Consider the following 22589-nt stretch of genomic DNA (forward strand, 5'->3'; position numbering starts at 1 on the left):
CTTTGGTCAGTTACAAGGCAGGATTAGCCGGGAGACTACGCACATGTACGTAGTTCTTTTGTAGATTATGGTGAACTTGTGTGTGTTGTAGCAGTTATTGAGAACGAGGTAGCATGCTAGCGTTAGCCACTCTGCATGCTTACGGTTGCGGTTAGCCAGCTCGTTTCGGCTTGTGACGTCACAAGCCGTGCAGATTTTGAACAGCTCACCCGGAGACTGAAGGCAGGACACATTCAGAAACCGTATCTCACTCAAAACAGCATGGATGGGTTTTTTTTCAGTTTGTATGTGTGTGGAAGCACCAGAGGCACAAAATAACATCCCAAATCCCAGAAAAAAAAAAGTGATTTTGTTCATAATATGGGCACTTTAACTTAACTGCATCAAAAGTGACATCAAAAGTGACGTCAATAGTTCCGACCCAGCATGTTTAGATAAAGCGCGTTTAGATATGGCGCTAAAGGAGACTTTTAGCGTCAATAACCACGCCAAAGGCACCTGACTTTTTTTTTTTTTTTTTTTTTAAGTGAAACTTGATTTGGGACTTGACCCCCCACCAAAATAACTTGAGACTTGGACCAAATGACTTGAGACTTACTTGGGACTTGAGCAAAGAGGACTCGGACAACACTGGATTGTAATGTGGTAAGAAGCAACAGAAGCTCCAAATGAACGACCCGTGTACACAGTGGCATTTTCTTTATTGTAACTGCAAAGCTGCAACAACGAGACAGCTGGTAGGAAGGGTGGGTGGGAGAGGGGCTCTAGCAGAACAAATGGGAAAAGGGATGCAGGCACTTCTATATCAGTGAGGACAGAGCACAACATGAACACACTAAGGCTACTCAACACCACCACAGTGACATCATCATTTACAGCTGTTCACGGAGCTCACGCGATTTCTCTCACTTCTCGGTTGTTTCCCAAACGGTGATCAGTTTTTAACGTGCTGAACGGAAAATCTCGGAGGTGTGTGAAGTTAAGGAACAACTGTAACAAAATCAGAGAGTTCCTTTAAAAAAATAAAAATAAAAGTAGTGAAATTGTGTGTTTACCTTTTTATTCTTGACAGCTGGGACAACAGGTTACAGTTACTGTTCTAAGACTGTTGATAAAGGGGATTCAAACTGACACTATAGGATGACTTTGCTACCTAAAAAAAAACAAAACAAAGCTGACCACAACATCAAATGGACCCAAATATTATCCTCGTGGTGTCTTTGTTGGACGGCAGCATCCCCTGCTGGACACCCGTTCTCTCACACACGCACCTGAACTACGTATCTCAGAAATGTTGACAGGTTTAACATTCCATTTTACAACAAGCTGTCTCAGCCCCCGACTTCGCCAGATCACTGAGTGATGAGCAAACTGTAAAATGACTTTTTTTAATAATCTGATGCTTTACCAGGTTAATATACAGTCTTTAGTTGAAATAACCTTTTGTCCCAGTTTTCTAGAATGTGGCTTTCATTAAATGAATGAACTCAAAGGGAAGTAAGTAAGCCCCCGGCACTATCTGAAGAGTCTTAGCTTTGTGGACATAAATGTAAGAAAAATGTGTGTAAAAAATAAACAAACAGAATAAATACATTTTCAGAAGTACATACAAAGTTAAGTGTGTTAATACAGGTTGGTCATGAGGATCAGATGGGATGCTGAAGATACTGAAGAGAAGAGGAGGCAGAGTGAAGCTGCGCTGAAGGAGGAGCCGAGCCCTCGTGTCCTGTGCTTACACTTGCCACTAGTTTGTGCACATCATGTCATGTTGACCTTTGAAAGCATCGTGTTGAAGGAAAAAAAACAAAACACTAAAGTTGTGGAAATAAAGTACTCCTATCAAAAAGAAATGGGTTTCCATTTCAGACACATGGCAGCAAGCGGTCTCTGTTTTCACACTCTGTCTCTGCTTCTGACCTACACGTGGATTTAATCTCACAATAAATCCGACGGTATCGATGAAAAACGCCTGAATGTTTGCCGGTTTTTGAACACAGCACTGGACATGTGTGCATTGAACAGCCAGAGGTATGAGCGCGCCAATTTGTATGCCATTTTGGCGTGTTATCAAGACGCATAATCGCTTGTAAGCGGGTTTATCAACGCCATTTGGCCTCCATTGTGATTGCGCATCAATTTACGCCGTAACAAGTAGTGTGAAAGGCCGAAAACCCGAGGGGGGTGGACGGGTCAAACACAGGACTTTCACCCTCGGAGACTGCGGATCGTGTCCCGCGTGTCACGTTTCCTGAACCCAACCGCTGCTTTCTTCTTTTCCTAAACCCAACCATGCCATTGTTGTCCCGCGTCCAGTTATTGTTTTCCTAAACCCAGCGAGCTCCAAATGCAACTCCAGCCAGGTTGGCCAATGTTAGCATTACAAGTTGATAACAATACTTTCGAAAATCCCGAATTCCTAGTTCGACTGGAACGCACCATAAGTCCTGATGTCAGAACAATCGGTCGGTTTACTGTTGATACAGCAGAGAAAAGATGATTTCTAAGGTTTATGGGCATTTCTCCTTAATGGGCACATACAGATATACTGTATGTAAAGTATGGGTTTTGAATTGAATTGTTTGATGTGTGTTCTGTTTTGACCGACTTATGACTCCCATAACAAATAACATAAGTTGTTAAACTATTATTATATTGAATGAAAATGGGTCTTACTTCTGGAACTCAAATGTCCTCTTCAATGCAAAGGCCTTCTCATGTCGAATGTGCACACGGTACCAACTGCAGCTATTCTGTCGCTTTCTTCCTTCACTCCTCTCATTATCTTCTCAACAAAACACACACAGCTCAGGCCTGAGGAGGCGAGGGGATATTAACACACTATCAGTCCCTGTCTGGAGGATGGAGGGGATGGAGCCAACAGTCACACCGGTTCCCCCGCCCCCGCTCACACTCTGTCCAGCAGGGTGGCGTCGGCCTCCGCTCCGGCGGGACTCAGTTCGCACAGGTAGAGGAGCGTCTCGGCGCTGGCCTCCGCCTCCGTCAGAGGCTCCAGGCGGATCAGGGAGCTGCGGGACGGCTGCTTCGACTCCAGGCCGGCGTCCAGCAGCTCGGAGGGCGGCTCGGCCTCCACGGGAGCGCCGGGGCTGGGAGGGGGCTGGAGGTGGGGGTTATAGGAGCTGTCGCTGTCGCTGCCGCTGCCCAGGTCCAGCTCTGGATGAGGGAGGCTGCCATCAAGGAAGGCCAGCAGGGGGCAAGAGGTGTACTGGATCAACTGCTTGTCTGAACACAAGAAACCACAGGAGTCCAGAAATAAAAATGATCAGCCTGCACTGTGTCTGTATCTTCCTCAATGTATTCACTTTCATGGATTGTGAACACCATTCATCCTTTCTTGAAGATTTTTTATTTTTGTGCATTTTAGGCCTTTATTCGACAGGACAGATAGTCTAAGCAACGTCGGGTGACGTCACTTCTTTTTGACGTTCTAAGTATTGTCAAACTAAACGGAGGCTAGCTCGCCCCTCCCTTCTGTGCTTCCGCGCAAAACCGCGCACCAGACCAAGACTCTACGGCTGCAGCCTGGAGCGTCCCATGTCATGCCGACCCGTCTCATGCCGACCCGCCTGGTGCCGTCCCCGAGCATCGACTTTTCAAAATAAAAGCTGGCGTCTGGATATATACTACTTTAATACTTTATTACTAATACATATAATTCTTGAGCGACAGATGCCAAAAAAGCTCTGCTGCTGCGCTGGCTGCACACATCTCTGTTCACAACGCTGCGTGTCGGGACATTCTGCTTAAGCTCCGCTGCCCTGCTGAAAATGTGAAGCAGAAACGCCTCAGATGTCAGATAACGTCCATAATAATAGGACTTTGGGTTCGTTTTTATTATTATTTTTTTTTACAGTTTTCAGTGGTTATGAGGAGCAATATGAGAGAGAAATTTGGTAATCATTGATCATTGTTTACGTACATTAAACCACGTTTTTATTCATTAGTAAGCTACAGGACAGCGTCTTTCAAACATGACCTGCGCGAACGAGAAAAATAAATACATAACGAATGCGTTGTTGTACCCAGCACCCAGTCTCTGTCCAGCACATTTCAAACCAAACTGACGCCCATGGACCCGTGACTCAATCTGGAAAATAATTTGATTTCGTATTTTTGACCCTCTGATTTACCGTTGGATACGCCTCGGTATGAGACGGGACGGCAGGATGCTCCAGGCTGCAGCCATACCCGCCTCCACTAGAATATAGAGTGACTGTGTGTGTGTGTGTGACTATAAATGCAGTGCGTGAGAGCAAACCGTCCTTATAGCTGTGTGTTGCCGCTTATTAGAGCGATCACCCCCGAAATTGTGCAATGCAAAACAGGCTCATTGCAGCCACTAATGCAGGGATAAATAGACCTGTCTTGCCAAATGGATTTCTGTTCTTTTCTTTACAGATTGCAAAGTGGCACTTTTATTTCTTTTCTATTTTTGAACTTGATACAAATTTTGACACAGATGTTTGCATGTAGATAGTTAGTTGTATTTTGATACAACTTGTTACTTCAATAAATTGGACCATTTTAAGCTTTTTGCGTATTTCATTAGCAAAATTCCCCCTTGTCCAAAGTGGGGAATGACCGAAAAAGTTTGAGAACCACTGGTATATAGCTCCGGAGCGAGTAGCGATTCTAGAGTCATAGTGAGAGAAACAAAGTGTCTCCCCTGTGTTTTCTTCATGTCGTTTATGGAGTCTGGTTAGTTTGGATGATAGCGATTGCGGGGATGGTTCGTGTTAAACAAAAAGGATGCTCCTCTTTAACAGAAAGGTCGACCTGTAGGGATTCTTTCCATAATGTTGTCGACCACGTGTAGTAATAATCTGAGCCTGTCGGAGGCAAAAACGGCAAACAGGATTCAACTGAGTACGTCACTGCAGGTGTGTACAGTCCGGGGAAGTGTGAGCGTGTGGCTCACCTGGGTCGACTTCCTCTCTCTTGCCTCGGTTTAGCTGCGAGGAGTTCTCTTTGGAGGACACGCTCTCCTGAAAACACATGGACAGGAAATGGTCATTAGAAAAAAACAGCTTCAAATCCAACAAAACATAAAAACCTTGCCGACAAACAATATTATATTGGCATTACCACATGTACATTAAGGTGTAACTCTCGCCAAAATGCAACCTAAGGTCTTTTTGTGAATGTACCCGAGTCAAACTTTTGGTTTTTTTTTTTTTTTTTTTTTTCGCCGCGATCTTGCCAGCCAAAAAGTGTCGATCTCCGAATGCAACGTAACAGGGAGGAGAGTAAAAATGGAAAGCTCCTGAAGCTTAGTTCCATATAAATTAGAGCTTAGATCAGGCCCAAAAAAAAAATCAAGTCCGACCCTACCCATGCACGTTGTGTCTGAGCCCGGCCTGGCACATTAACTGGAATTATGAGCCTGAGCCCGATTTAAACCCAACAATAATGGACATTCTCAACTACAATCCTGAGTTGTTTGAACTAGGGATGGGCATTCGATTCAATTTTCTTCGTCAATCATCGGGAGAATTAACGATCGACGATTAATTAATCATTAATAGTTTTATATTAAAATTCATTATTTATTTAACTTTTTATAAATTAAAAATGCACTGAAAACAAGGACGAAGCATGTAAACTGCGCCGTTTGTTTATTCAGAATGGAATGGATCGCAAATGATCCGAATGAAGAAACGTAAAAAATAAAAACTCGACCCGAATAGTGTGGGTAACCGATCAAAGCAGCAACACAATCAAAGCCCTGGAACCATAGCCTATAGGAGACTTTCTTGTCTCAATCACCTAATTAATACGGTCCTTCGTCACGGTCTGCATGTTGACGCACTGGTTGACAACAGTGCTGCAGAGGGGGGTGGAGACACGATTTTAGCACAGGTTTACTTTACGCTCAAGTCAGTGCAGGGCATATACCCAGAGCTACGGGAGAAGCTGGAAAGCTTTCTCCCCACCGAACAGGTTGAAAAAAAAAACTGTAGTTACCCTTTAACCGGGCCGGGCGGAGCTGCAAGTGCTCAACGAGTGCTTAAGTAGCAAAAGGCCTTTCTGGCAATCGGCTAAAAACAAGCGTGGCCTTGCGGGCCACATTTTGTCCTGGCTCAAAAACTGAAAAGTTTGATCAGATTTTAAACCTGAGCATCTGCAGATTAATTTCATATGCAATATGTTAATACCCACTAAAGTTAGGCACGATACGAGATGAATAAATCCCTGTTTGTGTTATTTTTACCGCCATCTTGACTTTAGAGCTGCTACGGGAGCCAGGACGTAGGAGCAGAACGCGAGTGAGGGAAAGTGTGTTATTTCAGGGCATGAAAAGGGGAAAGGGGCATATAGGGTCTAGGCGCGCACCAGCGCTCGTGGACGCGCTGCCCCGTGCCTAACCGTCGCATGTGTGGGGGGTTGTACATAGAAATTAAAGCCGGCTGTTTTGACGCTCACCCTTTGGAGACGAGTGCTCCAATGACTCTACTTTAGCTGTACAAACTGCTTACTGTGCTCCTATCATGCTTCAAAAGAAAGCAATTCATTGACTGTGATACTGAGGGACTGACACAACACAGAAATATGTGAAAACTGTCAAGCTTATCCAAACTGTGGAATAGAAAGTGATTAGATATGTCGGGTTATTGATCAGGTAAATGTTCTTTGGTTTAGTCGTTTTACCTCGAGGGCATCAAAGTCCAAGCCGAACTGTTTTCCATACAGCATGGCCTGGAAGTCCTCCAGACTGCAGTCAATGCTGTCCAGATAGTCCATCAGCTCCATCCTGACAAGTTATTAGACACATAGAATATTTTAAAATACAATCACCACATGGAATAGTGGCTGACACACTAGAGGACATTATTACACTGGCTTATTATCAGATACATGGGTTCCCTTTGCTCCTGAATAACTAATGAAGCAAGGCAATATTAACATTATGTATTTTAACAGCCACAGTATAACCAACCGTAAGCAAGGCTTTAAATTAACACCCGCCAAATGCTGGTAAAAATGTATTTTGGCGGGTAACGTTGTAAAGTTACTAGCCAATTTGGCTGATAATGAATGAAGAAAATAACTGAGTCCGTTTGAATCGGCTGGCTGCAGAAAACAAGTCAGTGTTGCCAGATTTGTCTGTTTTCCGGCAAGAAATTTGGGCCATTTTGTGCGTTTGGCTTGGAAACGTAATCTTTTTCTGACAACACTGCTCATTTGTTGTTTTGTTGCTCGTTGTTGCTTCAGTCACTCTCTAGCTGGCTCGACCACATTACCAGGCGCCAGTTGAGCCTCTGTCTAAATCTCTGCCATTTCCACCAGTGGACAGTTTGAAACAGATATACAATGGATTATGGATCATTTTGTTTCTGACTTTACAAGATGACTTCTCTATTGGCGATTAAAACAGTTCTAAAACCAGCCTCTGGAGACTTGACCAGCTGAGTCGCTGGCAACACCGTCAGCTGGTTTGAGTCGAGCTGAGAAGGGCCAGTTCAGACCGCTGCAACTTTTAAAACGTTCTAAAAAACGGTTTTGTCCCAAATCTTTGGTCTGAACTGGGCTCAACACTAATGCCTTAGTGTGTTGACTCGTGGAGAACAAACACCGTGGCCAGAGTCAAAATTAACTTTTTCGTCCACCAGCCAAATGGCTAATGAATGTGTACATTTTACCAGCCACTCAATAGATTAAAATTGTTTTTTGGGCTGGTGAGTGAAGCAAATCTACAAGCCACTTGCATATTTTACCAGAATTTGGCTGGTGGGTGGTGCTAATTTTGAACCCTGACTGTGGCATTTGCACAGCCCCTTCTGCAGTTAAACCTTATTTAGCCCTTTCAATGTATATTTTAAAAAAGGTCCAATGTGTAGGAATTCCTCCCATCTAGCGTTGAGATCATATATATCGCAATGAACTCACGCAACACGCAGTTCAAAGTACGTATCACAGCTACGGTAGCCTTCACGCTTCAAAAAGCCGGTCTCTTGCTCTTTTTAATATCCTTTTCCTGGGGCGAAGAAGACTCCTGTTCCTGAAATTTGGATTTTGAATAAGTCCTCCATGTTTCCTTCTTCAAACTTGCCGGGGCGCTACGATACCCACAGTATAACTTGTGAGTTTATCATGCGACAGCGAAAACGCGAAAAGCGGAGCAGTGTGCCCTGTATGTCCCTTACCGGCTAACGTACTTCAAGATGGAGCATGAATATGGAGCATCTACCCCAGTTAGTGCGAATGCCAATGTAAAATGTCAAGCCAATAGGAATACTTGGAATTGATGGTGGTGGTAAATATTCATGAAAAGTTTGTGAACTCACAACACAGATTTTGATAATGAACAACTCAACAAGTTAAACACTGGACCTTTAAGAGAAAGAGGGATTTCATTATAAAGTTGGCACTTACTTGCCCAGCAGGTTGATGTTCTGAGATATCGCTCCGTTATCGTTCAGTATGGAGTCCATCATCTTGACAGGGTCCTCCAAACTCAGGCCCGAGGGTTTATTGAGCTGCAGGGCACTGCTGGTTGGTCCACTGCTGTCTAAAGCGCTGCTCCGCTGGCTGTCGTCTGCTGCTGCTGCTGACGACACACCAGCCTCTGTCTGTTTCATGTCATCCGTGCTGGTGGTGCTCACCTCCGTCTCAGCTGGCAGTACCGCACAGCTGTCCAGCTCCACCTCCACGATTTCTATATCACTGGGGGAGGATGTTCGCAAACAGCATTTCATTAAAGTGATGGTTCGGAGTAATTTCACCCTAGGGTCCTTATCACCATGACCTCGAGCCAAACACCCCCCCAGAAGCTTTTTTTCACATGGGTCAAACATTGGGAGAGTTAGCGTAGAGTAGCGTTATCAGCTGAATAGCTTAGCACGGGGGCTAATGGATCCAGTGATGTATCTCGTAAGTTACCCCACTAATAATGCCCGAAATGATACCAAACTTCTACACTAGTATAAATAGGTTATGTACTCCTAAAACGATGGATTGGAAAGTTTGTAAGTACACCAGAAGTGTATGTAAATAACACTTGCCTGCTGGCTTCTCATCTCTGCTGCTGCTGCTGCTGCTGCTGATACCGGGCAGTAGAGTGCTTAGGGCCGTCTACAAATTACAACACCAAAAAGAGATGCAACAAAAATATTTATTCATTTAATGATTAAATAAGGTAATGTCTCCAAACTTACCTCAATTATAACTTGTCTCCTGCTAGTTATACTACAGCACTTACTAAAAAAAAAGTTAAATTGATAAATATTTTTGTTGCATCTCTCTTTTCGTTGGTGTAATTTGTAAACGGCCCTAAGCACAGTAACAGCAGCAGCAGAGACGAGAAGTCAACAGGCAAGTGTTATTTACATACACTTCTGGTGTACTTACAAACTTTCCAATCCATCGTTTTATGAGTACATAAACTATTTGTACTAGTGTAGAAGTTTGGTATCATTTCGGGCATTATTAGTGGGGTAATACTAAGGTAGGTCTCGAGGTCATGGTGCAAAGGACCCTAGGGTGAAATTGCTCCGAACCATCACTTTAAGAAAGGTACAGACTGTTCCTTTAAAGTTAACTTATTCAAAGTTTTGTTTGTAAGATTCCCTCTCACTACGGTTTGGGTATCGTTTGGGTTAAGTCCCAAGTTGTACTGTAAACGGGAATATTAGTGGAATATTCACTTTTATTTGCCATTTAAACAGCTTGGTCGGAACATTGTCTTTTTCAGGAATAAGAGCAAAAACCGGAATGTTATGTGCATGTAAACGAAGTCAGTGTTTCATCCCTTTCGGAGCATCAGTGAGCAGCGCAGGCATTTAAGTGCCACCGAAATGAGGCACCGAAATCTGCGTTGCTGTTCGGTCTGGTAGATACTGGTCGTTTCGGCACCTCTCTATGTTCCCAACCCTACTTGGTGACCAGTTGACCCTCATGTAGAACACGTGGCAGTTTGAAAGCCGTAGCACAAGTGTGAATGTCACGTGAGGAGTCTTACCCTTGCTCGTAGGCTCTGGGTGAACCCTCTGTGATCTCAGCTGCCACCTCGACATCACTCTCAGTCAAGTCACAGATGATAACGTCATCTGATATCTCCGAGCCCTTCACACCGTTCAGACTGTTGACAGAGGACTAAACAGGACACAGTCAAAACCTGGACTTCAGAACTATTCTTATACAACCAGTGGTGGAAGAAGTATTCAGATCCTTAACTTAGGTAAAAGTACTAATACCACACTGTAAAAATACATTGCGGCATTGAAAATGGGACTTAAGTAAAAATATTTAAGTATCGTCAGGGAAGTCTTCTTAAAGTATTAAAAGTACTCAATGCAGAAAAATCCTCACATTTTAGAAACCGGAAACAATTAAAACAGTTCTGTTTAATAATCTAATGATTTCAGCTGGACTTGTACAGTAGGCGCATATATATATATATATATATATATATATTTTTTTTTGTAAAAAAAACATTGTCATTTATTAACTACATGTGTTTTGTGTGCAAAAATCTTAATTTGTAAAGTAACTACAGCTGTCAGATGAATGTAGTGGAATAAAAAGTACAATATTTCTGTAGCGGCGTAGAAGTAGAAAATGGCATGAAAAGAAAAGACTAAGTTGTACTGAAGTACAGCACTTGAGTAAATGTACTTAGTTACGTTCCACCACTGTATACAACACATCACATTCAATATCATCCATTTAAAAACACAGAGGCAGGGGTCTTAACTAACTTTTTTTACCATCCGCCTGGAACTGTCCCAAAATATTATAATATCCGTCTCAAAAGTAAGGTGGACTGTCTTGAATTAAAAATGTTTGTTTTTCTACATTATAGGAACTGTGTGTGCCACACAAAACGGGCAGTCAGTTTCATTTTCATGGCCGTTCTTTGTAACGTTAGCAGGGCTTTTCCTTTCATCTCTCGTCCCAAAATTGATTTTCATCCTCCTCCCGATCCTTTTTTTTCCCGGCAACGGGACGTCCCTAAGCTTGAGCCCCGCACGGAGGCTTAAAAACGTCAATGTGAGAACTGAGCGATCATAACAGGAATCCCCTGAAGTGCTCACTATACTTTATATACATGTTTCTGTCACTGTACTATATACTGACCTGTTCCACACACACTTTGTCATCATAGATCTGATGGATGTATTTGGACTTCTTTCCATTGCTGTTCATAAGAACCGGCCTGTCAGAAGGGCGGTGACACACCAACATGTCATGAGACTGCTCAAACACTTTACTGCGTAGTATAAATGACAATAACAATGAAGGGGTTATCTCTTTTCATTGTATCATTGGAAATTAATAGGCAATCATTCAATCAAAAACACAATACACTTAATTGTAACTTCATTATCTACAACAACGTGAACCAAACCCAACATATCGTAATATGACATAAATCTTGTCTTTTCCTGGTTTTCCAGGCTATATTACAATAAAGTGATGTCATTTTCTGAATTTAGCCAACTGCACCAAATCGAAAGCACCAGGTACTGCATTTGGTCAAAAATATCGTGATATTGGATTTTCTCCATATCGCCCAGCTCTAGTCGTGGGCGACCAAACTCATAACCCCAGCTGAAAGATGCAACACAGTGTCAACTCACCTCTTGCGTTTTAAATTCAGGATGCGGTTGTTCTGTACCAATGTGAAGATGAAGTGTATCAGCTGAAACAAAGAACAGTCTTTGAGATTCAACAGAAAACATCTGCTGGCTGTGGTTACGTTGGACACTTTCCTCCTAAAGAATTCAATCCAATGCCAAAGCAATGTTTACATGGGCTCTGAATAAAATGACTAGTCCTGTTTATATTTCTTATATGCACAGTCCACCACAAGCTGCTTATATTCAAACAAACACTGGGTTTATCAGAACATACCTGAGGTGGAGATACTGAACAGAAAGCTCTTTATTCCCCTAAAAATAACACATTCAAAGATTGTTCTCATGGGAAGGATGCACCATTCACAAAAGTGGCTGAAAGTGACTAAAGCAGGCGAGTATAAATACTCTGTTGAATGAATTGTGAAAGGTTTTCTCTAGCGCTAAAACGATTACATGGGTAACTCGGTCAGTTTAATTACTAAAAATCTAAATTTGTGCGTGTTCGTTTCTCCGGAATGGAACCTTTTTCCTAAACTTAACTGTTCATTTTGGTTCCTAAACTTAACTGTCATTGGCGCATGACACTCACTTTTTCCAGCTAAACTCCACTACACGACCCGTGAAACATCGGTCATCTGGTGGTGTCTGTAGCCGGCTCGCAGTCACCAATTGGCTAAACAACTGCCGCTGGTAGCTGGCATCCCGGAGCTCTGTAGCGGCTAAATACAACCAGCAACTGCGGCTCAGATTCTATTGTTCTACGGCACTATGTGTTCACGTTACAGCGCTTTAGTTTAAAATACTTTTTTATTTTGGGTATATAATGGTCTATTGGTGAAGTAGCATTGATCACTTTTGTACACACTGTTGTAAAACAGAACTAGCTTACCACAGTGGCACAACGTCAATGCTTCAGCATCTCAGCAGAAAGCAGCCAGTCTAACGTTACACACCCAATCCACAGAGCGGACCCAACATAAGGTACACTAACCTTTAACCTAAAATCAATTTGATTGTTAGTGGAGATGAGAGCTCGTCCGCCGGGTGACGTGATTAGCGGATTAGCGGGGGCTCACACACTGTGGTGACACAGAGCTTGTTAGCCGATTGGGTTAGTTTTTCATTTTAGAGACCTGTCTTATTTTCTCTTTTATAAAGTCACTATTGCTCTTTAACAAAGCAAGCTTATCCATGAATCGATGGAATCGTCTGCAGAATATTTGACTAATAAAATAATCGAGAGCTGCAGCCCTAGTTTTAACCAATTCTATGCACTGCAATCACATTTCTTTCAGGAGGCATGCATGCGATTGTGTGAACCGATGAGTCCAGTGTAGCGCTCACCTTTTTGATGAGCTGTTGCTGGTGGACATGTATCTTTCTCAGATCTGCGATCTCCCTCCACAGAGCTTCATTCTCCCTAAAAAAACAAAACACGTCTGATTTACAGTCGAGACAGACAGTGGTGTAAACCACAGGTGTTATCACGATACAATATTAATATTGATTCTTTGGCAAAGGTCCAAGCTGTAGTATCGGTACAGAGCTTTATGCTCACCTCTTGAGTGTTGCCAGTCTGACGTCGATGTTCTCCTGTTTGCTGTTAACATTGTGAACACTCTCCAAGACCTTTGTCAGGTCTTCCTGTCGAATCTTGTTGTCCTCTGGCCGAGTGTTGGAAACCTGAAGGACAGAAATAGCAATCAAATTTTGCGTTCACAGCATCTGAACACTGGAAGACAGCAAAACTGTGAATTAACAGAAGATGTATGAGTTTGAGAGAAGACACTAGCCAGCAAATGAGAAAAGGAACTAGTTCCAGGGGTCGTAGATCTTGATGAAGACAGAATAAGTCACTTGTTTTAAAGGACAATTCTGGCGCAAAATGAACCTAGGGGTTAATAACGGATGTGTACCGAGTCAAACGTTCTCTGAGATGTGTTTTCATGCTGGCACCATCTTGGAAAACAGTCATAAACAGTCAAACGCCGAACGCCGTGCAATCGGTAACCAGTAACATAGCTCAAACACAGCGTTCGTGATTCGACTGCTCATGACTGTTTTCCAAAATGGCGCCGGCATCTAAACATGAACGCTACGGCCTTTCTAAACTATCTTTTTAATAAACTGTCTGTACATTTATGAAGCGTGGTGCTATTTTGAGCTTTGTTAGTGGTATAGAAATAGCGACTTACCATGTGCCCCGAAAGCTAGCGTTAGCAGCTAACCACCGGTTTGCTTGTTTAAAGCTAGAGACACATTCGATTAGCCTGAAAACGTATCCCAGAGAACGTTCAACATATGTTATTAACCCCTAGGTTCGTTTTGCGGCGGAATTGTCCCCGCTGTAAAAAAAAAAAATTATTTATTTATTTATTTATTGCTGCATGCTTCAGAATTGTATGAAATGTCCTGAAATCACACGCTGGCTACATGTTTTGGAAATGATTAATTCTGTTGACAACTGAACAGGGAGAAGACTCCACCTTCCGTTTGATGTTCTCCAGCAGGTTGTCCTGTCCATGTTTGAAGTAGGGGTGCTGAAACTCCACTGGACCATCTCTCTCCTGTTTCACAATGCCTGTGTCAATGTGCATCACTTTACGAAATCCATCTGCGCACACACATAAAAAAAAAAAACCAGCAACGTTAAGAAAAACACCCACCTACATGTATGTTGATGCAAATGGGTAGTCCCGTGATCAGAAGACATAATGTAGAGCTATCTCTATATTGCTAAAGTGGTAAGGATCTGAGATGGCGGTGAGGATGGACACTGGTATTATTTTATTATCTTTTACTTTGTATTTGGTCTCCCAGAAGGTTTACGTCAAAAAAATTAAAAAGCAGAAACTATTTCAGTGTAGTGCAATATAACACAATGAGCTTGTCTCCAAAATAACCAATTCAAACCCCTCCACTGTCAACAATAACTGCAGGTGCTTGGTGTTAGGGCTGGGCAATATATCGATATTATATTGATATCGTGATATGAGACTAGATATCGTCTTAGATTATGGATATTGTAATATCGTGATATGACATAAGTGTTGTCTTTTCCTGGTTTTAAAGGCTGCATTGCAGTAAAGTGATGTACTTTTCTGAACTCACCAGACTGTTCTAGGTGTACTATTATTTGCCTTTTCCCCACTTAGACTAGATCTAAGTGTGAAGATATTTTGTTAAAGCCCCAATTGTCAATCCTAGAATATTGCTGCAATATCGATATCGAGGTATTTGGTCAGGAATATCGTGATCTGATTTTCTCCATATCGCCCAGCCCTACTTGGTGTTGAATTGAATTACATGATGCACAATGATGTATACCATAAGACCATATATTGTAGTCACACCATTGTAACAATTATCTCTGACTGTATTAGACTATTTTGCACCAAACCGGACTGTTTTAAGTAGGGACGGGTATCGTTAGGTTTTTATCGATACCTGTATTAATACCGATACTGCTTATCAATGCCGATATTTATCGATACGATCTATAATTTGGTGCCAAAAATAAAGACATGAAAAAATGCAACCTTATTTTTACTTTTTTGAAGAAGTGTTTGCTCAGTTATATCTAATGAGGCAGAAGCAATTGCTACACATGTCTGGTCTAACAACAACAAACCCCCCAAAATTAGTTTTATCTGGTTGTCAGAACAGCTCATAGTACAGTAAGTTCAGCTAAGCAGCTAGTCACTAAAATGAGAATAGCTGCTCCACCTTAAGGCTGATTTATGCTTCTGCGTCGAATCGACAGCGTACCTCCGCAGACCCCTCCGTGGGAGGTGCAATCGCTAAAAATGTCTGGTCTATTAAGCAATACAATATTTGTTTTATCTGGTTGATAGAACAGCTGAGAAGCTTGTCCCTATAATGACAACAGCTGGTAGGGGTGGGCGATATGGCAGTAAGATAATATCACGATTTTTTTTTCGGGCAGGATCACAATCACGATTTTTTTTTTCATGTTAGTTTTTAAGACTATTTAGCAAGTTACAAGCAGTAACAGTACAAACGTACGTAAAAGTTCCTCTATTCAAAAATATATGGCTCTACAAGGTAACTGAACCCCACACCGAAGTCCATTCTAAAATGTAACAATTAACGTTTCTTTAAAACACTTTCCAAATTTTTATCATTACTTTTCGAAAGCCACATGATTAGATCCACTGTACAGTACTCATTTACTGTTACTCACGTTACAGTATTCTCTCTTGGTGAGCAAATGAAAGAAGTTGAGTTCTCAATAAAACAAAATTAGGACTGGTGTGTTAACTGCATGCCAAACTGCACAAGGCCAAATTGCCTTCTAAGTTACCATATGACCAGCTGCTGATAAAACAAAAGGCTTCTTTTTTTTTTTTTTTTTTAAACCGAGTCTGCTGCCATCCCATCACTTGCACCAAACTACACAGAGAACAATGAGGGCAAAACATCATCACTGATCTGTTTTAGCTGAATATTCTCTGGTCGTGCTCATTTAAAGCACAACCATCAGCACGATAGCGTGTCGTTAGTCTCGCATTGCCAGCTGCGGAGGAGGGGTCTGGCGAGTCCACACAGCATTCCAGGATGGGAGAAAAACGTGCTCTGGTTTATCAGCATTTCTTTAAACCAATCACAATCGTCTTGGGCGGCGCTAAGAGCCGCAAGGAGCATTGGCGCCTCTGCAAAATAGCTTCAGGAAGGAGCTTGTTTTTGGTGGAACGTGTTCGTTCAAAGGTTGTTTTAGTAATGCGACAGAAAACTCAGATTGGACAGATAGTCTAGCTAGCTGTCTGGATTTACCCTGCAGATATCTGAGGAGCAGTTAAGCATAGTCCTCAGAAATTGACCAGAGTTTAAAATGCCAACACAAAGAAAGCGGAAGGAGAAGGACATCCGGCGGAATTTCCCGGCGGCACCTGAACAATCCCGGAAGTGGACATCGTGGATATAGACTAGCGTGTCTTTTACTACTGAGCCTGTATGTAACCGGTAACGTTAGGCTACCGACACCATTGCCTTCACCTCACCTTGGGCTGTTCTCCTTATCTACCGTATACTACTGCTTGAGTGCAGTTTATCAGTGGGAAACATACACGTGTACAGACAAGGCTAGCAGCAGCAGACACGTTTCTGGTGTGCAAAGACAGAAAACGCCACGCAGCTGACACACAACAGAAACGCCACGCTCACGCCACGCAGCCAGCGTGTAGCCGGCCTTACGCTAGCAGCAAAACTTCCAATATGAGGGTACATTAACGAAGACATCACACCAGTGTGTCTGTTGACAGCAAAGTGTCAGGTAGGAAAGAGCAACTCCTTCTGCCTGCAGCATTTAAACAGTCTCTCCATGCAGATTCAGACAGGACAATCCATAACTACAGTGTTGGGCAGCTTTATAAGATATGCAGTCATAGAGGCTGGGTGCTTCAGCATATGATTAAAGAGAGCCGCCGTATAATATCGCCTCTCACAGACATTTTAGCAACACAGTGAATCCCTAACTGTATTTTTCTTGCAGAGGAGCACGCACATAGAATAAATAGTACGGTTTGAAAACAGTGCACAGTGTGCGAATGGGTTAGGTTACACTTAATGTGAACACACAAATTTCTACATTTTCTAACAACACAGTGGCACTTTTCCTTTTGATCAAACAAATCCAGCCATATTCATTTCATTGTATTTAAAATACATTTACATATATTTTAATTTCAAGTGGAACAACTAATACTGTATGTAATGTCACATCTTGTAAACAAACCCCCGCCCCCCCAAAAAAAATAAATAAATCAAAAGGTCTGGGTTAATGGTTAATGGGGAAGTGCATGCCAAACTTGAAGGACCAACCGATGCCTACAGCTACAACTGGTTTGAGTAGAGGAAATCTAGAGCTATAAGCAGTGCACAGAGTCAATACAGGGACAATAAAGTGGAGTCTAACTACCAGGGATCCAACACCAGAAACATGAGGGCTGGACTAAGAACCATCACAGACTACAAAAGGAAAACCAGCCGAGATAATGTCTGCATCTCTCCCAGACGAGCTGAACCGAGCTTTGCATTCAACTACCCAGCTGTGGAAGTACAAAAGATCCAAGAACGCTGCCCACTAGTAATATCCAGGGCGGATGTGTGCAGATCTTTCAAAAGGATTAAACCCACACATGGCACACATCCCTGGCCGAGCTTTCAAGGTGTGTGTAGATCAACTGGCACATGACACTTTGTATATACTTCTTACTATGCATATATACATTACTACATTCTTTTTTTAAACCCAGTCTCATTCATCTGCAATACTGTCTACACAAATTATATAACTTAATTCATATTCTATTTGTTTATATTTTAGCCCTGTACCCTAACTTGCACTATTTTCTCTTGTCTTAGATTCAGGTTTGGCTTTAACTTGTTGTTTTTTTTCCTTTCTTTAAGTTATTTAAAAAACATTGTTGGAGGTGCCTGAGGCCTTTGATTTTCAGTGCCAACGACTACTTTTGTTATTCATGTGCGCGGGACAAATCAAGACCCTTGAACCTGTCTGTCTCTCCTCTGCTCACTCCGTGTCCTGCACTCGGTGAAACATAAGCCATTAAATGAACTCCTAAACAAACCACCCAACCACCCACACCCACTCTGTCTTTCTCTCTCACTCTACCACTCACATTATACACACATGGGTGCTATTATTCCTCCCACTGACAGACTCTTAACCCCCCCAGCCACAGTCATTACACGTTCAATGAACAAACATCCTGGGCTACAATACCTGACCATTGAGCATACTGTAACTATACTAGTACTAGGGCTGGATGATTAATCGAAAAATAATCGAAACCGAAATTCAGAGCCTATAACCAACGTCATTTTACCAAGTCTGTTATTTCGGTCTTTTAATTCTACTAATATTTCCGGCCGCCTATTGTGTGTTAATGTACTTTCCCCTTAAAACATATTACGGCCGCCACGTGTGTAGTCACGTGACTCCGCCCCGTCCAGTCTGCGACATTGAAGCAACATGGAGGAGAACTCAAACACCGAGTCAACTCAGCAACAGGAGCCGGAGCCGCTTGTACCAAAAAAACACGCAGTGTCTGTCGTTTGGACACATTTTGGTTTCAATAAAGACGACACCGAGCAAACTCAAGTCAAATGCAAACACTGCAGAAAAGCTGTTATAGCGACCAAAGGTAATACCAGCAATCTATTTCAACACCTGGAGCGCAATCACATTACCGAATATGAACAGTGCATGGCTCAAAAAAGAGAGAGGCTGACAATCGCCCAGCAACAAATGCCTCCACAAAGCAGGTGTCAATAACACACGCATTTACAAATGCTACACAATGTGAAAAGGATTCAAGAAAATGGAGAGAAATAACTGACGCCATTAGTTACTACATCGCGAAGGACATGGCTCCCATAGCTACGGTGGAGCACAGTGGGTTTAAACAACACGTTAAAACACTCGACAGAAGATAGACTGTGCCATCGCGACACTATTTTTTCCCAAACTGCGCTGCCCAATATGTACCAAACATGTTGTAAAAAAGTAGCTGCTGAACTTAAGTCTGTTAAGCACTTTGCAGCCACATCTGATCTGTGGTCAAGTAGGACGATGGACCCATATTTGAGCCTTACATTGCACTACATTGACGATGAATGGAAGCTGCGAAACAGGTGCCTTGAGACCGCATATTTTCCAGTCGATCACACGTTTGAGATGAACTTTTTTTTTTTACATTAAAATTTAAATTACTTTTTATAAGATGTTTTTATTTCATTGTAAAATCTACTTAAATATTTAATAAATAAGCATTAATTGCTATCTGTGTGTTTCCTTATTTTAAAATCAAAAAGATAGGATTATGCACTCTTTCATTAGAAAAAATAACCGTGAACATATTTACAGTATAAGAAAATATTTTTTTTAAATAATCGTAATCGAGGTAACTTGTTCGATTAATCGTGATTATGATTTTAGCCAAAATCGTCCAGCCCTAACTAGAAATATATACTGCACTGGATTTTGCACATCCAGGTGTATATTTTGCACACCCTGCACAAAACTGCTGTTTATTGTTCATTCTATTTTCATGTTTATTGTAAAACACCCACGCAAATTCCATGAAAGAAACATACTTAAATATATTATAATAATAATTTATACTTTATTAATCCTGCAAGGGGAAATTCCAAAAAAATATATATATATATATATATATATATATAAATATAATCTCATATATCACGATATAGGATGTTATCTATAATGGCCACTACTACTACTCGTGTGTAAACGATATAGGATGTTATCTATAATGGCCACTACTACTACTCGTGTGTAAACAGTGGAACACAGTTAACTGGTTCTTACATTGGTTTAATTACATGTGACTTTGCCATTATGTGACATGGTGTCTGATCATACATATTGCCAAGCTCTACTATTGGTTTTTATTATTCAGCCAGTTAAAAATCATAATGAATCCCAAACCTGAGATTCAGCACTGGACCACTCAACTGTGTGTGTCGCTGGTTGAACAGGTGAAGATTACTACGGGTAACAAACAGGCTGGGTAGTGAACAGATTCTGAGTTTAAAAAAAAAAAAAAGTTTTTAGCTGAGATAGACCAAGGAATATTCTGTTGAAACAGTTCAGTGATGTTGTTTTGCCTAGAGGTGTTGAAATTAATCAAATAATCGATGCATCGAATCGTGGACATGGACGATGCTGCATCGATAACCAGCAGGCTCATAATCGATTATTTCTGTTTACAATTTAATGTAGGCCTAACAACCTTTCTGTTTACATATGGTTGTTTTGCACATTCAGGAAATGCCATGTGCTCAGTGCTGTAGTTTTATGTATCCAATTTATTTATTATTAGAGCACTGCAGAATGTTTTGTTTTTGAAGCTTGAAAAGCTATGAATTAAATATCCTACATGGTTTTAATAGAAAAATGTATCGTGATGCAGCGAGATATCGAATCGAAGACATGATAATCGTAATCGAATCGGGAGATCAGTGAAGATTCACACCTCTAGTTTTGCCCTCAGTGTTTTCTGTCCACTGTAAAATACGTGCAGTACAATGGATCCATTGGGTTAGGGTTACCAGCTTGTCAATCCTTGCATTGACACCAACTCTGACAGTATAGAGTTACTGGGTTATGACTCACTACTTACCAGCCATCTGGGTTATAAGTGTGGCTGCAGACTAACCAAACAAACAGTCCCATCTGTGCAGCAGACACTCTAAAACCACTACAAACTACATCATATGTATCACAAACTAAGACAAGGAGATGAATGCAGTCTTACACATGTTGAGCTGCCTGATGAAACTGGCCATGTTGTTGTGCTTAAAGAACTTGGGGAGGATCTCCTTGGCAAAGTGCTGCTCGTCCAACACCAGGAAACTGTTGCCCTCCTGAAAACAATCAACACCACCATGACAGTCAGAGATTTGGCTTAGGATAGTATGCTAGCTAGCTAACTAGCGTAGCGATAGTAACGTTATGCTAGCTAACCAGCGGGTAAAGTTACACGACGAAGGGGGATTACTAGCTAGGTTAACGGTTGATGTTTAGCTTCAGCTAATGTTGCCAATAGCTGGTGGCGTGAAATGCACGGCTGTTGAACCCCAGCAGTATGTTGTTATGTTTTGGTGTGGCAAGATGCTACGCTCGTAACGTTAACTCCAGGCTAATCTCACTGGCTAGCTAGTGCGTGCTAGCTAACAGTATACAGTTTTAGCGTTACCTGACTCCAGCAAATAAATTCATTGGTGTCTGCATCCTCGACAAGCGTCCACAGCTTGACGAGGAAAGCCGGGACGTTCGAGTTGTGTTTCATTTTTGAGAAATTCAACGACAAAAACAAGCAGACTGAAAAGCAGCTGCTTCCGCTTCTTCTCCTTCTTCGTGTTCTTTGGGGGGGTTTAACGGCAGCTCGAGTCCTTAACGTTGTCCTACTGCCATCTTCTGGAGTTAGTTCACTCCTACAGTGTCCGGTATGCCCTTTTCTCCAAACATGTTCCACCAAACTCCAGTATGGACTGTCATCTTTTTATGTCTTCCATCATGTCCTTTCGCTCTGATACATATGTTAACATGCTCTACTGGTACCTGACAGTGGTGGAAGTATTAAGATCCTTTACTCAGTGGTGTCTACGTGATACGCAGGTATACCCACCAAGAAAGCTCCAGGATTTCCATATAACCACTTGAAAATGCCCAATGACACGAAACAACATAGTTTCCATTATATTTTTTATATATTTTGAATTGTCATCTGTGTTTTTCCTGTAACTACTTGGTCGGAAAGAGGCAGTCTCACTTTTAGTTATCTGCTTGGAGTTAATATTCCACTGTCACCGACGTTGCTGCCTTAGAATTGTCTCTACAGCAGAAGCGTATACTATGGGCTGGTCTCACTGCAGCAAAGAAAAGGTTGGCGTTGCGATAATAATGTATTGGCCGACTCTTTATTGATCTCCAACGGAGACAATTTACACTCTGTTGTTATTACACACAGGTTTGAAACACACACTTATTCTGGCACCTCTCTAGTTAACAGTCGACCTCCATATTTCGGTCCGTACGGGGACTTGAACCAGCAACCCTCCGACTCCAAACCTAACGCCCTACGGACTGGGCCAACTTTTTTCTAGACATAGTCATGATGGAGAGATCTGTGGCTCAGGTACATGGAGCTAGTCGGAAACCTCTACATGTATGGAATGAAGCTAAGGCTACACCTTGGTTAAAGAAAGAGTGCAGCATAAATGTATTTGACTACTTTTTTACCATGTCAGGTATTATACCTGTATGTTTGTATTGTTTCCTTTTATTTCTTGGGGAGGTCAAGAGATCAGGGACAGGGGTCGGTAAGGGGGTCGCCATGGGATGGGGGAGGGCGGGGATGTTTGTTCTGTGTGAGGTATATGGTTTTGTGATGTTTAAACCTGTACTATTATTGAAAGTGTAACTGT

General features: G+C 42.0%; 1 protein-coding gene across 2 annotated transcripts; it reads right to left on the reverse strand.

Moving 5' to 3' along the window:
* Nucleotides 1-684: 684 nt before the first annotated feature.
* Nucleotides 685-21767, reverse strand: hsf2 (heat shock transcription factor 2). 2 transcript variants are annotated; one of them, XM_028605444.1, is made up of 12 exons: nucleotides 21359-21767; nucleotides 20918-21026; nucleotides 14084-14211; nucleotides 13156-13280; nucleotides 12942-13017; nucleotides 11598-11659; nucleotides 11095-11227; nucleotides 9977-10110; nucleotides 8392-8682; nucleotides 6667-6769; nucleotides 4937-5003; nucleotides 685-3240 (listed from the first exon to the last, which is right to left on the reverse strand). In XM_028605444.1, exons 1-12 carry the CDS (start codon nucleotides 21449-21451, stop codon nucleotides 2906-2908), a joined length of 1656 nt encoding a protein of 551 aa, XP_028461245.1. In that variant the 5' UTR covers nucleotides 21452-21767; the 3' UTR covers nucleotides 685-2905. The 2 variants fall into 2 exon arrangements, with proteins under 2 accessions (XP_028461245.1, XP_028461246.1); XM_028605445.1 differs by having other exon boundaries at nucleotides 11095-11173; nucleotides 21359-21765.
* Nucleotides 21768-22589: the final 822 nt, after the last annotated feature.

This window comes from Perca flavescens, chromosome 18, assembly GCF_004354835.1.
Source record: "Perca flavescens isolate YP-PL-M2 chromosome 18, PFLA_1.0, whole genome shotgun sequence".
Lineage (NCBI taxonomy): Eukaryota > Metazoa > Chordata > Actinopteri > Perciformes > Percidae > Perca > Perca flavescens.